We start from the raw sequence: 13,375 nt of genomic DNA, 5'->3' as shown, positions 1-13,375 counted from the left end.
TGTTAGCATGACTCTTATTGATAATTGTTTATGTGTAGTAGACTATTTGCGCAAAAACACTAATCCTATATACGAACTAATTTCTGAAAAAGAAAATCGCACCCGACGCTTGGCGCGGTAGACGACTAGTATATAAATTAATTATATTATTATTATAACTCGATTTGGTTATTGAGATCTGGACATCCGAGTCCTCTTTTCACTCTCACTCGAAGTGCGGAAACTACACAAGCCTCCACAAAATCCTACAGAAATCTAAAATACTACGTATTCTGCTTTATTATATACAATCAAATTATTTGCAAAATAAATAAATAAATAATACAATATCAAACAAAGGAACATGTACTTTTGTTCAATGCAATCAACATACAAATACGTATTTCTACAAGACAATAAACTATACGTGTGGAGAGTGTAGCATCCTCTAAAATCCCATAGGATTTGGGAAATGAAAAACAACTATGGACAACACCAAATACACAATATCAAATGAAGTGAGAGTGTAAGTTAACCCGAAGCACTTGTCGTGTATTTATTGAAGTAGCAATCATTTCATCCACCCTAAACTAAACATGTTTTATACAACAATACATGTCATGTATATGCATTGAAGACTTAAAGTACACATACATATTAGGTCACAAATGAATGAAATAATGTATACCAAATATACGACAACATAAAGTTTAATCAAATCATACAACAATATATATAATGTACAATCATACATACATATCACGCAAATATCTGTTGGATTACCGTCTCCGCGTTTCCATTGTACTGCGCTAGCAAGTGTATTGCGTCCGCCCTCGGCAACGCAAGAAACTCCTGCACCAATCAACAAAAAAAAAAAAATCATTGTTTATCCCACTAGCAACTGGTAACTGATAACTGGTAAATATAGACAATACACGGTAGAAAAAACTGATAATTGATAACGGGTAAATGTCAGTAGACAAGGGAAAGCAAGTGGAAAGCAAACAGAAGACAGTGAACAGTAAACAGAACTGATCATTGATAATTAATAATCGGTAAATGTCAGTAGACAGTACAATAGACAGTACACAAGACGGTAGACAGTGGACAGTAGACAGTACAATAAACAGTAGACAATAGATGGTGGATAGTGGATAATGGAGAAATTACGGTAGACAGTGAATAGTGGACAATAGACGGTAGACAATAGACTGTACAATAGACAAGTCCAATAGATGGTGGACAGTGGATAATAGACAATACACAGTGGACATATCTGATATTGATAAATGTCAGTGGACAATAGATGGTAGACAGTGAATATAACTGATAACTGATCACTGGTAAATGTTTAGTACACAGTACAATAGGCAGTAGATAATAGACGGTACACAGTAGACAGTTGACAATAGACGGTAGATAGTAGATAATAGATGGTAGACAGTGGATAATAGAGAAATTACGATAGACGGTGAATAGTGGACAATAGACAGTACAATAGATGGTGGACAGTGGACAATAGATAATACACAGTGGACAGAACTGATAATTGATAAATGTCAGTGGACAATAGACGGTAGACAGTGAACATAACTGATAACTGATAATTGGTAAATGTCAGTACATAGTACATAGTACATAGTACATACTAGCACACAGTACAATAGGCAGTAGATAATAGACGGTAAACAGTAGACAGTTGACAATAGACGGTAGATAGTAGACAGTAGATAATAGATGGTGGACAGTGGATAGTGGACAATTGACGATAGACAGTGGACAATAAACGGTAGACAGTGGCCAGAACTGATAATTGATAATCGGTAAATGTCAGTAGACAATACAATAGACAGTAGACAATAGACGGTAGACAACAATAGACGGTAGACAGGACAATAGACAGTAGACAATAGACGATAGACGGTGGATAGTGGACAATAGATAGTAGACAATAGATGGCAGACAGTGGATAGTGGACAATAAACAGTAGGCAGTGGACAGAACTGATAATTGATAACTGATAACCAGTAAATATCAGTATAGTAGTAGACAGTAGACAATAGAGAGTGGACAGTGAACAGTAGACAGTTGATAAAACTGACCATGACTTTGAGAATTGCAGTTTCATCATTAGCGACGTCGCCAGTGGACGAAACTTGAGCAGGACTGCTTCCATCTTCGTGCATTCTACTACTGGAAGTTGCGGTTCCTTGAGAAGAGCTATTATTACAAATATCGGTACTGGATTTAGATATAGTATCGGTCAACAGAGGGGAGTTGACTTCTTTCAAAACATCGATTTTCAGAAGACCCTCGAAGCGATCTTTACACATTTGAAGCTTAAACCACTCAGTATGTGTGTGAAGTGTAGCTCTCATTATTTTCATAAGTTGTGGTTCTTCAATCCCAAGCCTCCTTCCTATTTCAACCTATTTAGTATTTACAATTAAAAAAAAACATTTTCCATTATATTACTACAACACAAATTAAATAATTAAAAGAAAAATGAAAAAAATAATGACCTGTAGTGAAGTTGAAAGGGCATGAAAGGGCAAGCTTTGTGGAACAAACTTCTCATTGGGTGTAAGCAATGTCAATAATGTCTCTTTTAAGGGCTTTAAGAGAGCTGGATCTTTAGTTGCTAAAGGCCCCAAATGAGAACAAGCAACTTTTAGTGCACGAGAATGGTCTCCCGAGTTGACCAGCTTCAAAAACTCAATCTGGAACATACAAAGGGTCAAGGTTAGTTTTGTCTTTTCACAACATGGAATAAAAAAAATACATAAATAAATAAATGAAATCACTCACCCTTTTTAGCTGGAACAAAAGAATATGATTTTGTGTGAAAAAAGCAGAGTCCATGTCGTTTATTTCTTCTACAACTTCTGCAGCCATTCCTTTTGTTGTCAACTCCTTTATTGCCAACATAATCTCATAGTTTTCCTCTTTATTCACATTAACATCTACTGTAGATGACATTCCAGAACCCTAAAAGTCAAAGTCAAAGTCAATTCCAGTAACAATTGAGAAGTATGTCATTCAGTTAATTCAAACTGAATGACAAACTCAGTTACTAATGATTGAACCAGGAGTTCAATGTCAACTTCAGGTTGAAACTGAACTCCTTGTCCCTATGTCGGTACTGATTGTACTGCAATCAGTACCGGCAATGGTAACAATTGAGGAGTATGTTATTCAAATTGAATGACAGACTCGGTTACTAATGATGGACCAGGAGTTCAGTTTCAACCTGAAACTGAACTGAAACTGAACTCCTGGTCAGTACTGATTGTGGTACAATCAGTACTGGCAATGGTGATAATACCTGTTGGTTGAGGACTTGAGGGAAAGAATCTTGGAGATCTTGTCTTCCCTTCCACCTCTTACGTTTATTTCTCTCCAGAATGCCACGTGTCTTGTTTCTTTGAAGGACTTTAGAAGCTTTATGTTTATAAATTCCACTTGTACTACAATCTTCATGGTTGTTGCTCATGGTCCCACATGGGTATCGTTCTTCAGTGCCAGGTGAATCCATGTCAGCATCAGCAAGCTTATTGGATCCACTTCTGGCTTCAACAGATAAAGTGGATTCCGATTCCGATGGTTCATGTCCTATCTTCATTCCTTCACCTAAGCCACAAAAAAAAAAAAAAAAAAAAAAAAAAAAAGATTAATTGATTCCATTCCATGATTCCCATCATACCAAACAGAGTCTTATATACTTACATGAAGGGTTTGGAGCACCAGAGCTGACAATGCCCCTATAGACACAATACTCATGAATAAGTTCATCAAGCATTGTGATGTCTAATCTCATCCGACACACTTCATTCTGTTAACAACCAGGGTTAAAAACGTCATTTCACAGAATGAGTAGCAATTCTAATTGACCATAATAATGTAAGCTTACCTGAAATGCTTGGAATAGATCACCCTTTGCAAATTTTAAGCTATCAACTGCCCCTTGTCTTGTAAGCTCAACAGCATGTGCAAGTGCTTGTATATCCACCTGATATCAGATATAATAAAAAAAGCTATTATATAAATAACTTATTGTGTCTGCTATTATATAAATAACCTTAAATAAATATGGTACCTCATCAAATGGAGGTGCTTCTAAAAAAGCCTCTTGTGGAGTAGCTGGAAGATCACGTTCTTCAAGCAGCAACCTTTCAGTAAGATCTGTTATTGGTGAAGAAATCCCTTGGCGAAAGCAGAATCCCTTGTGTATGCTGCAAGATTGGTATGGAAACTTGAGAGAGAGAGAGAGAGAATTATAAAATATGAACAATGAAAAGACCTGATTAGATATCTTATTGCCATTGAGAACAAGGGATCATATGCATGTAAGTGAGCTCTCAATACAGAAGTCATCAATCCAGCAAGTTCAAACAGCCTCCTTTCGGACCACTGAGAAATCATCAAAGATACTTTGTTACACACTCAGATGCAAGAAATGTGATAATGATGAATGTGAATATGATGTAATACAGTGTTGTTTGTAGAGAAGTAGAGAACTCCTACCTCATTCACCACAGGGGAAGTTTGATCATCTTTATCGTATATAAATGCAAGCAGAACATGCTTGAATTCTTCATATGCTTCCTTAGAATCAAGAACAGAGTCATGTCACAACCAAAACAAGGAGAATATATATAGATAAAGAAAAAGACATGGTTATGGGATTAGTTCAGATATTAAAATCAGGAGAGTTATTAGTTACAATGATAGCAAAAAGACAAATGCTAATGCAGAAGACAATCACAAATTAACAGGAAAGAAAAAACACAAAGACCTCAATCTTTACACTCATCAAGTTGAAAAATATTGACTTTCTTTAACCAGAAATAGAATGGAATCCAGTGTTCGTTTTTGGATTTGTGGTTTATAAGTAATAGATCATGTACTGCTTCTAACTACCTCAAGTCGCTCAACCAAAATAGCACAAAAGAAACTTTCCAAATGCAGGTTTGACTTTAAAAAATCCCACAATGCAAAATGAATGGCAAGAATATTCAGGATCAATTAATGTTTTACAGAAAACAAGAAGAATATCGGAACATACAGGATAGGCGTCGAGAGCGCTAGGAGCGAGTGCAGTCCGCAAGCAATTGATTGCAGAATTACGATCCTCTTCAGTTCCTTTCCTCAAAAGCTCAATAAATTTCTTCACAATCAAAATACAACCAAACTCTTAGCATTTCACCCCAAATTATAATTCAATCTTTTTGAATCAACATTCAAATCGAAAAAGTACATCCTTTACCTGCTTCTGTAGACGGAAAAGAAGGCGGTGATCATCGAGAACGGAAGGAGCGTGGAGATGCAAGAGATCAATGGCGGAATCGATATCACCGAATTGCAATAAACGTCTGATTTGGAGAATCAGCACACGATACTGATAAGAAGAAGAAGAACATGAAGATGGAGATGACGAAGAAGGAGAAGCAGGAGGAGATGAATCTTCGATTAAGTTCTCCGATTTGGCGAATTCGATGATCAGAGAATCTAGGGCTTCCCAATTTACCGGTGACGGTGACGGTGATGATGGCGACGTATCCATCGATATATAAAAAGGGAAAATTTGTATGGAGATTTGTTTGTATATTGAGTGAGATGAATTTCGGAAGTAACGACGATAAACTGAGGATGAGGCTGCGTTGATCGGAAAGTTATGTTTATGAGTGGCGGCCACCGATGATGGTCTGATCAAAAATATCCTTCCTCCGTCCCAATTTTCCAATTCTTTCCTAATATGTAAATTTATAAAATATATAAAAAGTAAAAAGCTTTTTATAAATTTCAGAGACAATAATATAAATATGTTTTCAAAGTCCATCTACAAAATGAGCTTTTTGGAAAGAAAAAATTAAATTATAATTGATGTAACTTTTTTAAATTGGTTAACCAATTGTACGGTAATAAATTTTATTTTATGTATATATTTATTTATTTATAGTTTTATTAACATGTAACTAATATACTTGTTTAACATATTTATAAAATACAACTATTTTGACTAACCCACTTGAATATGGGAGTCTCCAAGCATCTTCGGGTAAACTTCTCGTCCACAGCCCATTTCCAAGCATCTTCGGGCAAATTTTTCGTCCGTAGTCCATTTTTCAGGATTGGTCTTGAGGAATTAAATATAATTAAAAGCCCAGGATGAGCCCAAGAAAATGGGTCTTATCATTATTATAAATTTTTGTTTTTAAAAAAATATATAATAAAAAAATTGGGCTCTGTGCAGTTATGCACTTTGCCCCCCCCCCCCCTCCCCTCAACGCCCCCATGTCGTTTTTTATGGAGCCTCCAAACATTTCCGGACAAACTTCACATCCATCATCCATATACCCGATGCTCACCTGTTTTTCATGGAGTATCAGTAAACTTATACAAAAACTTTACATTATATCTCTTATACCCCAATCTTATCTTTAAGCGATTAGGAATCATGATCGACAAAAAGTTATGCATGTTGAACATGTTGCTCTTATTAAGATCGAACCTTGGACTCTTGTTCTCTTATCCTAGGGAACCAATGTGGCCCGTTGCATGTGGCTCTTTTCAAACATAAATTCCATGCATATGGTTCTTTTAGTTGCTATAAAGCGTAACTTGTAGCTATCAAGAAAAGCCAACAACAGGTACGAAGAAACTTTTGTCAAACCGACAGCTATTTATATAGTTCTTGGTCTTGCGTTTTCACGACATTAGTTGTCAAAATCAGTTAGATGTGAATAACAAGTTCCTCTTGGGCACACTTTTTGAGACGGTCTACAAGCACTAATTTGAAACACCCAAACAACATGTGTCTATCTCGAAAAATCATTATACGGGTAGCAATAGGTCCCTCGATCCTTGGTTCCACGATTTTGCTGGTTATGCCACCTATGTTGGTTTTCAATACAGAAAAACGACACCTTAGTATTTATCGGTTGCGGCTTCAAGACAGTCAAAGTTCTCATTTACGTGGATATCATCATAATTGTCGCATCATACGCAGACCTTCTAGCTCCTTCATCATTGCCTTCCTACTATAAAGTGAGTTATCAATGACAAATTTTTGCTAAGGGACTACTTCCATACGATCTTGGTCACCTGCTCATCTATGAGGGTATTTGTTTCACAAACAAAAAACGCCATTGGATTCTTGAGTGGGAAAACATGCTCTTTTACAACCCTTCCAAGACATTGGTTTATACAAATTTCAAAGTCGACAAAATTGGTGCACACATCGTGGATCCCACCCTCTACCGTGTTGGTTTAACTACTTTAACAAATGACTCAACGATTCCACACACAGAGTAGTAATGCAAATTAAAAAAAAAACAAAGAACATAATATTTAACGTGGTTTACACGATCATAATGATCGGCTACATTTAGAGGCGAACACGAGAAAGAGATTTTATTGATATTGTCGAATTACAATTCTACTATGTTAGGTTAGACGAAATCAATAAATCTATTTATACGAGCCCAATGACCTAAAATCTGCCAATAAGGTCACATGGTGAATTAGGCTTTACAACTAAACAATCGTCTTACAGGTCATTACAATATTTAACTTTCACCCTCCTGAACATTACATACTCGATTCAACAATCATCTCTAATAAATGAATGTTTTTTTTGCCACCTGTCACACTCTCATGCATTATGCCACATGTCATTTTGTCATAATTTTGAGATATTTATTTTCCACTTGTCATTTACTTCATTTATTATTATTGAATATATACCATTAATTTAGTTTCTATAAATTAAACATACCATAATAACTATATTAATTTCAAATTTTAAATTTTAAATTTCAAACTTCAATTTCAATTTTAAATAAATTTACAATTGAAACCTTCGTATTTAAAATTTTGTTATAATTAACACATTTAATATACGGGTCTGACAACTAAACACATAATTTTAATTTAATTATTTTATTTTTTTTTAATTTATACTTATTTCAAATTTCAAATTTAAATAAAACTTCCTGTTTAATCTTTTGTATTTACAATTTTGTTTTAATCAACTCGTATATTATACGGGTATCACAACTAGTGCGTTTATATATGCATGACCATCAAGAATAACACCTTAATGCACTAAAACAAATCATGTGATAATAGCCGGTCCTAGGGAATCAAATGTCATCAAAGGCCCAGGACGAGTCAGAAAAAATGGGCCCTTATCATTATTATAAGTTTTTATTTTTAAATAAAAACATATAATTAAAAAAATTGGGCCTCGTGCGGCTGCCCACTTCCCCCCCCCCCCCCCCCCCACCCCACCCCACCCCACCCCGGTGCAGCTGCCCATTTGTAGTACTTTCGATCATCAACTCCAACTTTACGCCTCTTCATCTTCTCATGTTATTGCATATACTTTGACCAGTTAGGAGAGATGGCCAATGATATGTCACTCGAGTTTGGATTATTGTGTGTTATTCGACATCAATTTGGTCTCATCATCCTCCAAGCGCAAACACAATGTGTGTATCCGGTGCAAACGAGTCGAGCATGGTCAGGCTTTGGCTCGTGCTCATTTAAGTTATACTTTGGCTCGTGCTCGTTCGGCTCAATTCGAGCTTCATTGTACCGAGTTCGGCTCGATCTCATAAAGAATTATACAAACTCGGCTCAGGCTCGGGCTCAACTTATTTTTTGTCTAACGTGCCTAAATAAGCTTAAGCCCGGTTCAAACTCGTTAATAAGCTCATTTACTAATACCTTAAATCCCTAATTCTTCAAATATGTTTTTATTTTATTATATAAAAATAATAATAAATTGTGTTATATATAGGCCCTGTTTAGGCTAGCGCGCCTAATCAAGTTTTGTGACAGACTCTATTTCCCAATCTGGTGTCCAAAGCGAAATATTCCATATTGCATGGTTGCAAATGACTTAGTCGAAACATCGTGGATCTATAACTTCCTACATGAGCTTCACATTGGCGTCTTTACAAAAGATTTATCATCAGCAAGTTGATTTTGCGGCAATCACCTAGTCTTTATTGAACATTAGGCGCAATATCCTTGGTATGCTTATATTTAGCATGTGTTGTAGGGTAAAACCCATGTATTGTACTCTTGTCTATAATCAACTTACTTAATGTGGAATGAGGATAACCATCCTTGATCAAAAAATAGCCTGATTTCAAAACGATGTAAATTCTACTAATATTGTTGGATTAAAAACTACTTAAAATTTTTTTTAAGAGGTTACTAGTCAGTAAAAGATTTAATGCAATCATATGATTTAGGCATAAATTCTAAATTTTCAATTTTATCAGTTTGTGTCATAAAAAATACAACAAGTATCTGTTTATGTCATTACACTAATCCAATTTATAAACCCAAAAGCTAACATTAACATTGGGTTAATATCTCAACACCATTTTCCGTTATCAAAAGTGTGTGCTCAAATTGCGCCGACAAACTTCCATCTTCAGTCACCACCGTCCAATCATCATCCCATATTATCGGGTGTATACTTCCCATTGTCAACATCGGTTCTGTCAAAAACAACATTAATCTCCACAAACTTAAAACATTTTATTTTTTTATTTTTTTTCAAAAAGTGCTTATTACTTTTAACTTACCGATGGTAAACGTCTGGTTCAATATCATGTGTCCCCTTTCATTGTTCCCTAAACATTTTTTTTACCAAATTTAACATGTATAAAAAATAAAAAATAAATAATTAAAGAAATTGAAAGCATATAAAAGAATTACTGTAGTGTAGAATAACTGGATCACTGTGAAAAAGACGCCCCACACCATGCCCAACAAAAGATTGCACCACACCATACCGATGTTTATCAGCATGTGCACTGAATTTAAATTAAAAAAAAAACAAATATTAGTTTTGATTCTTGATTATATAACATAAAAAATAGTTTGATAATTAAATAATAATAATAAAAAAAAACAGCATCTTACTTTATAACTTTGCCAATTTTGTTATACTCAACTCCTGGTGCACATAGTGATATTGCCTTGTCTAAGCTTTCTTTAGTTACCTAAAACATATAAAAATTATTAAATATGATTAAATATACTCCTTTATAAAATATATATATATATATATATATATATATATATATATATATATATATATATATATATATATATATATATATATATATATATATACCAAAATCTTTATTGATTTACCTTTACAAGATTTTTAGCCTTGTCATCCACTTCTCCACAAAAATAAGTTGCTGATGTGTCACCATGGTAACCCTGTCCAAGTAATCAACATGACATTCATGCATCAACCCAATACCTTGGCCTATTTTCGATGATAAAGACAAGGGTATTTTCGTCTTTTGTACAAATGAGAGGTTGAGAGCAAAAGTCCATGTCCCACCTTTTTGGGTGACAAAAAAATTGCAATTTTTGTCCCAATTACATTAGAAAACACTCTACAAGCTCTGTTATTGTTATTGTTATTGTTATTGTTATTGTTATTGTTATTGTTATTGTGAATGTAGAATGAGAAAATAACTTACATTGAGATAAACGGTAACATCTATGTTGATAATATCACCATCCTATAGAGAGTGAAAAGTAAGATATATGAAAAAAAAAAGGATGAAATGCTAAAAAATGTAATTAAGGGTTTTTAATGAGGCAAACCTCAAGTTGACATGAATCAGGGATTCCATGACAAATGCATTCGTTTACAGAAGTACACACACTTTTTGGAAATCCACCATAGCCAAGAGGTGAAGGATAAGCTCCATTGTCAATGATCATCTGATGAACTTGTTGATCAATTTCATCCGTTGTAACACCTGGCTGTCAAATCATTTGCAAGTTTAGGCTACAGCTAGCTTATTTTTCGAGTTTTTTTAAGTTGTTACTAATTATAAAAGGAAAAAAAAAAATCATATCTTCTACATGCCCTTTTATATTATTTTACATATTTCAGCTAGTTTTACCAAACATCACTTTTTATCAGCTATGTTTGGCACGCCACAACTATTTGATAAATTGGCTTATTTTTGGAGTTTTTTTAAATTGTCATATTTGGCAAGCCAAAAAGTAGCTTATAAGCTAACTTTTTGAAAAACTACTTAGACTATACCCCTTAACTATTTTTTGAGTTTTCAGTAGCTTTTTAAAAATTTTCCAACTATACCCCTTAACTAATTATAAAAAACTCAATATCCTAAATTTAGGATATTGAGTTTTCTATAATTAATTAAGGTTATATTTGGAATATTTTCAAAAAGCTCCCAAAAAGCTAGTCTAGGCTATGTTTAGCATACTAGTTGAAAAGCTAGCTGATAAAATCTGACATTTGGTAAAACTAGTTGAAAGATATTAATTGACATAAAGGACATTTAAAAGAATATGTTTTCTATAATTAATTAAGGCGTATATTTGGAAAAATTTTAAAAAGCTTTTGAAAAGCTAGTCTAAGTAACTTTTTACCAAACGCCATTTTTTATCAGCTAGCTTTTCAGTTACCAGCTAGCTTTTCAGCTAACAACTAACAGCTAGTACGCCAAACATAACCTTAGATAAAAGGTTAATTAATAAGGTTAAATTTTGTTTTTTATATATTTTTGGAAATATCAATCACCTTAACTAATGTTCCGGCATATTGAAGAACTTGTGCTGCAAGTCTTCCGGAAGCTCTCATGTACTCTATACCCTTTTCATCATGGACTTCGGGCCCACTTGCAATGCCAGGTGGCTTCTTGGAACCAACATAAGGAGGTTTTAGTATGTGATCAGGGACAAGGCGACGTGGCGATAATTTACCAGGCTTCAAACGCTTACGTGTCCCATTTTGTAGTTCTTCTATATTTCTACTAGTTTCATTAAAATTAGACAAAATGAAGAAAATAAAATATTGTTTTTTGGATCTAACTTTTTCAGTTTTCTTACCTTTTGTTAAATAGAAGACTTGTTGTGTATGATCTTGATGGTTGCAATGAAAAAGGTTTTCGACCTGCATAGCAATATAGCATAATCTCACTATAACAATACTTAAATAACTTTAAAACCAAATTGACATTAAATTTGCATAATCTTTGAGGCAAAATAGATCCAAGAATGTGAAGCAACTTGTTTACAGGCTTTTAAAATTTCTCTTTAGCGATTTCAAAATTGTGCCCCTTTTATAGCCTAATCGCTTTAGCAATTTCTATTTTAAAATTAGGGATTTAGCAATGCACATATATGAGTAGTAATTCGATTATTTTGTATGAATATTTGTCTAACGAATGGGGAAAAACAATATATATAGATTCATGAAAAGGTAGCAAAAAAATCACATGCAAGTTGAATTGCACATCAACAAGAAGGAAAACAAAGGAATAAAACCTAAAAACTAATTTGCACAATAAATTAGGGATTCATTTCAGCCTAACCTATAGTGTACATATATACATGGGCAACTACTAATAAAATGATCACGAAATTAGATCCTCTACCCATCTGAAATACGCAACACCGAAAACAGACGAAGCTTGTAGAAAGTGAACGAACCTGGGTTATAGCGAAAGAAGCGATGAAGGGGTAATGTTGACTGGATATAGCAGCAGTTTCCGGAAATCGATGACAGGATATGAGGTCGGAGTGTAACACTCGCCGTCGCCATCGCCATCGTCGACGCGCTAACCAGTTTCTCGGTTTTATCCGGCCACTTCTCTCCCGCCAATGCCTCTTATCGGCAGAGACCCAATTTTTGCTCAAAGTTTGAAAAATTACCATTTTGAAGCCCTCGACAATAATAAAGTGTACAATTCGATCTTTTTTTTTTTTTTTTTTTTTGTTAAAAATTTCAAAAGTAGCTTTAAACTCTATATAGTTCAAAGGGATAATCATTATCATTATATACTTATAAAGCTAGCATTTTTTCTTGAACCACATTCATTTGAAACTCTCGTGCATTTTTTTCTTTCACCACATTCATTTGAAACTCCCATGACTTTTCAATTTTTTTTAATAACTATTATAAGTTGGTTAATAAGGTTAAATAAATATCAAACCTAAAGTGTAATCATATATAAACTAAATTTCAATATTAAAAAAATATATTTTCTTCTACTTATAAAGTTTGTTTTTAACTTTTAACATATTATATTTAATTTATTAGCTCTAATATGTTGTATGTAAACCATTATCAATTTAAAGCTACAACTTTTGATTAGTTTGTATAAAATACTTAAATTGTTAATTTAAATATAATCTTATATGTTCAACTTAAATATAAAATTTAGTTCGACTTAAACAACCTAAAGAATATTTTATAAATAGTTAAAAGTGATAAATTATAGTGTCTTTCTAATAATGATATTATAAATTGGTTAATAAGGATAAATAAGTATCAAACCTAAAGCTAACATTTTCTCTTGAACCACATTCATTTGAAACT

At 33.7% G+C, this 13,375-nt stretch overlaps 2 protein-coding genes across 2 annotated transcripts; both read right to left on the bottom strand.

Moving 5' to 3' along the window:
• Nucleotides 1-636: 636 nt before the first annotated feature.
• Nucleotides 637-5,737, bottom strand: LOC145097607 (Ran-binding protein in the microtubule-organising centre protein). The gene is made up of 12 exons (XM_079035202.1): nucleotides 5,246-5,737; nucleotides 5,045-5,146; nucleotides 4,504-4,584; nucleotides 4,280-4,389; nucleotides 4,076-4,211; nucleotides 3,890-3,988; nucleotides 3,706-3,811; nucleotides 3,305-3,609; nucleotides 2,788-2,967; nucleotides 2,502-2,699; nucleotides 2,082-2,408; nucleotides 637-831 (listed from the first exon to the last, which is right to left on the bottom strand). Exons 1-12 carry the CDS (start codon nucleotides 5,540-5,542, stop codon nucleotides 739-741), a joined length of 2,034 nt encoding a protein of 677 aa, XP_078891328.1. The 5' UTR covers nucleotides 5,543-5,737; the 3' UTR covers nucleotides 637-738.
• Nucleotides 5,738-9,237: 3,500 nt separating this feature from the next.
• Nucleotides 9,238-12,684, bottom strand: LOC145097606 (methionine aminopeptidase 1D, chloroplastic/mitochondrial-like). The gene is made up of 10 exons (XM_079035201.1): nucleotides 12,487-12,684; nucleotides 11,884-11,947; nucleotides 11,576-11,804; nucleotides 10,624-10,785; nucleotides 10,497-10,538; nucleotides 10,156-10,227; nucleotides 9,922-10,001; nucleotides 9,715-9,812; nucleotides 9,582-9,629; nucleotides 9,238-9,494 (listed from the first exon to the last, which is right to left on the bottom strand). The coding sequence occupies exons 1-10, from the start codon at nucleotides 12,602-12,604 to the stop codon at nucleotides 9,349-9,351; spliced, it is 1,059 nt and encodes a 352-aa protein (XP_078891327.1). The 5' UTR covers nucleotides 12,605-12,684; the 3' UTR covers nucleotides 9,238-9,348.
• Between the last annotated feature and the right edge of the window lie 691 nt (nucleotides 12,685-13,375).

Source organism: Lactuca serriola, chromosome 4, assembly GCF_051521515.1.
Source record: "Lactuca serriola cultivar US96UC23 chromosome 4, Lser_US96UC23_V15, whole genome shotgun sequence".
In the NCBI taxonomy this organism is placed as follows: Eukaryota; Viridiplantae; Streptophyta; class Magnoliopsida; order Asterales; family Asteraceae; genus Lactuca; species Lactuca serriola.
This window is presented reverse-complemented; position numbering and strand designations above follow the sequence as displayed.

What these genes read in the sequence shown, in the direction of transcription:
- LOC145097606 (XM_079035201.1), bottom strand. Translation starts at nt 12,604, where the DNA reads ATGGCGATGGCGACGGCGAGTGTTACACTCCGACCTCATATCCTGTCA. An exon ending in CTTCTTTCGCTATAACCCAG is followed by an intron (nt 11,948 to 12,486) that starts GTTCGTTCACTT and finishes ATTGCTATGCAG; the next exon opens with GTCGAAAACCTTTTTCATTG. An exon ending in CTGATTCATGTCAACTTGAG is followed by an intron (nt 10,539 to 10,623) that starts GTTTGCCTCATT and finishes CACTCTCTATAG; the next exon opens with GATGGTGATATTATCAACAT.
- LOC145097607 (XM_079035202.1), bottom strand. Translation starts at nt 5,542, where the DNA reads ATGGATACGTCGCCATCATCACCGTCACCGTCACCGGTAAATTGGGAA. An exon ending in CTTCCCCTGTGGTGAATGAG is followed by an intron (nt 4,390 to 4,503) that starts GTAGGAGTTCTC and finishes ATGATTTCTCAG; the next exon opens with TGGTCCGAAAGGAGGCTGTT. An exon ending in TGGTGCTCCAAACCCTTCAT is followed by an intron (nt 3,610 to 3,705) that starts GTAAGTATATAA and finishes TTTGTGGCTTAG; the next exon opens with GTGAAGGAATGAAGATAGGA.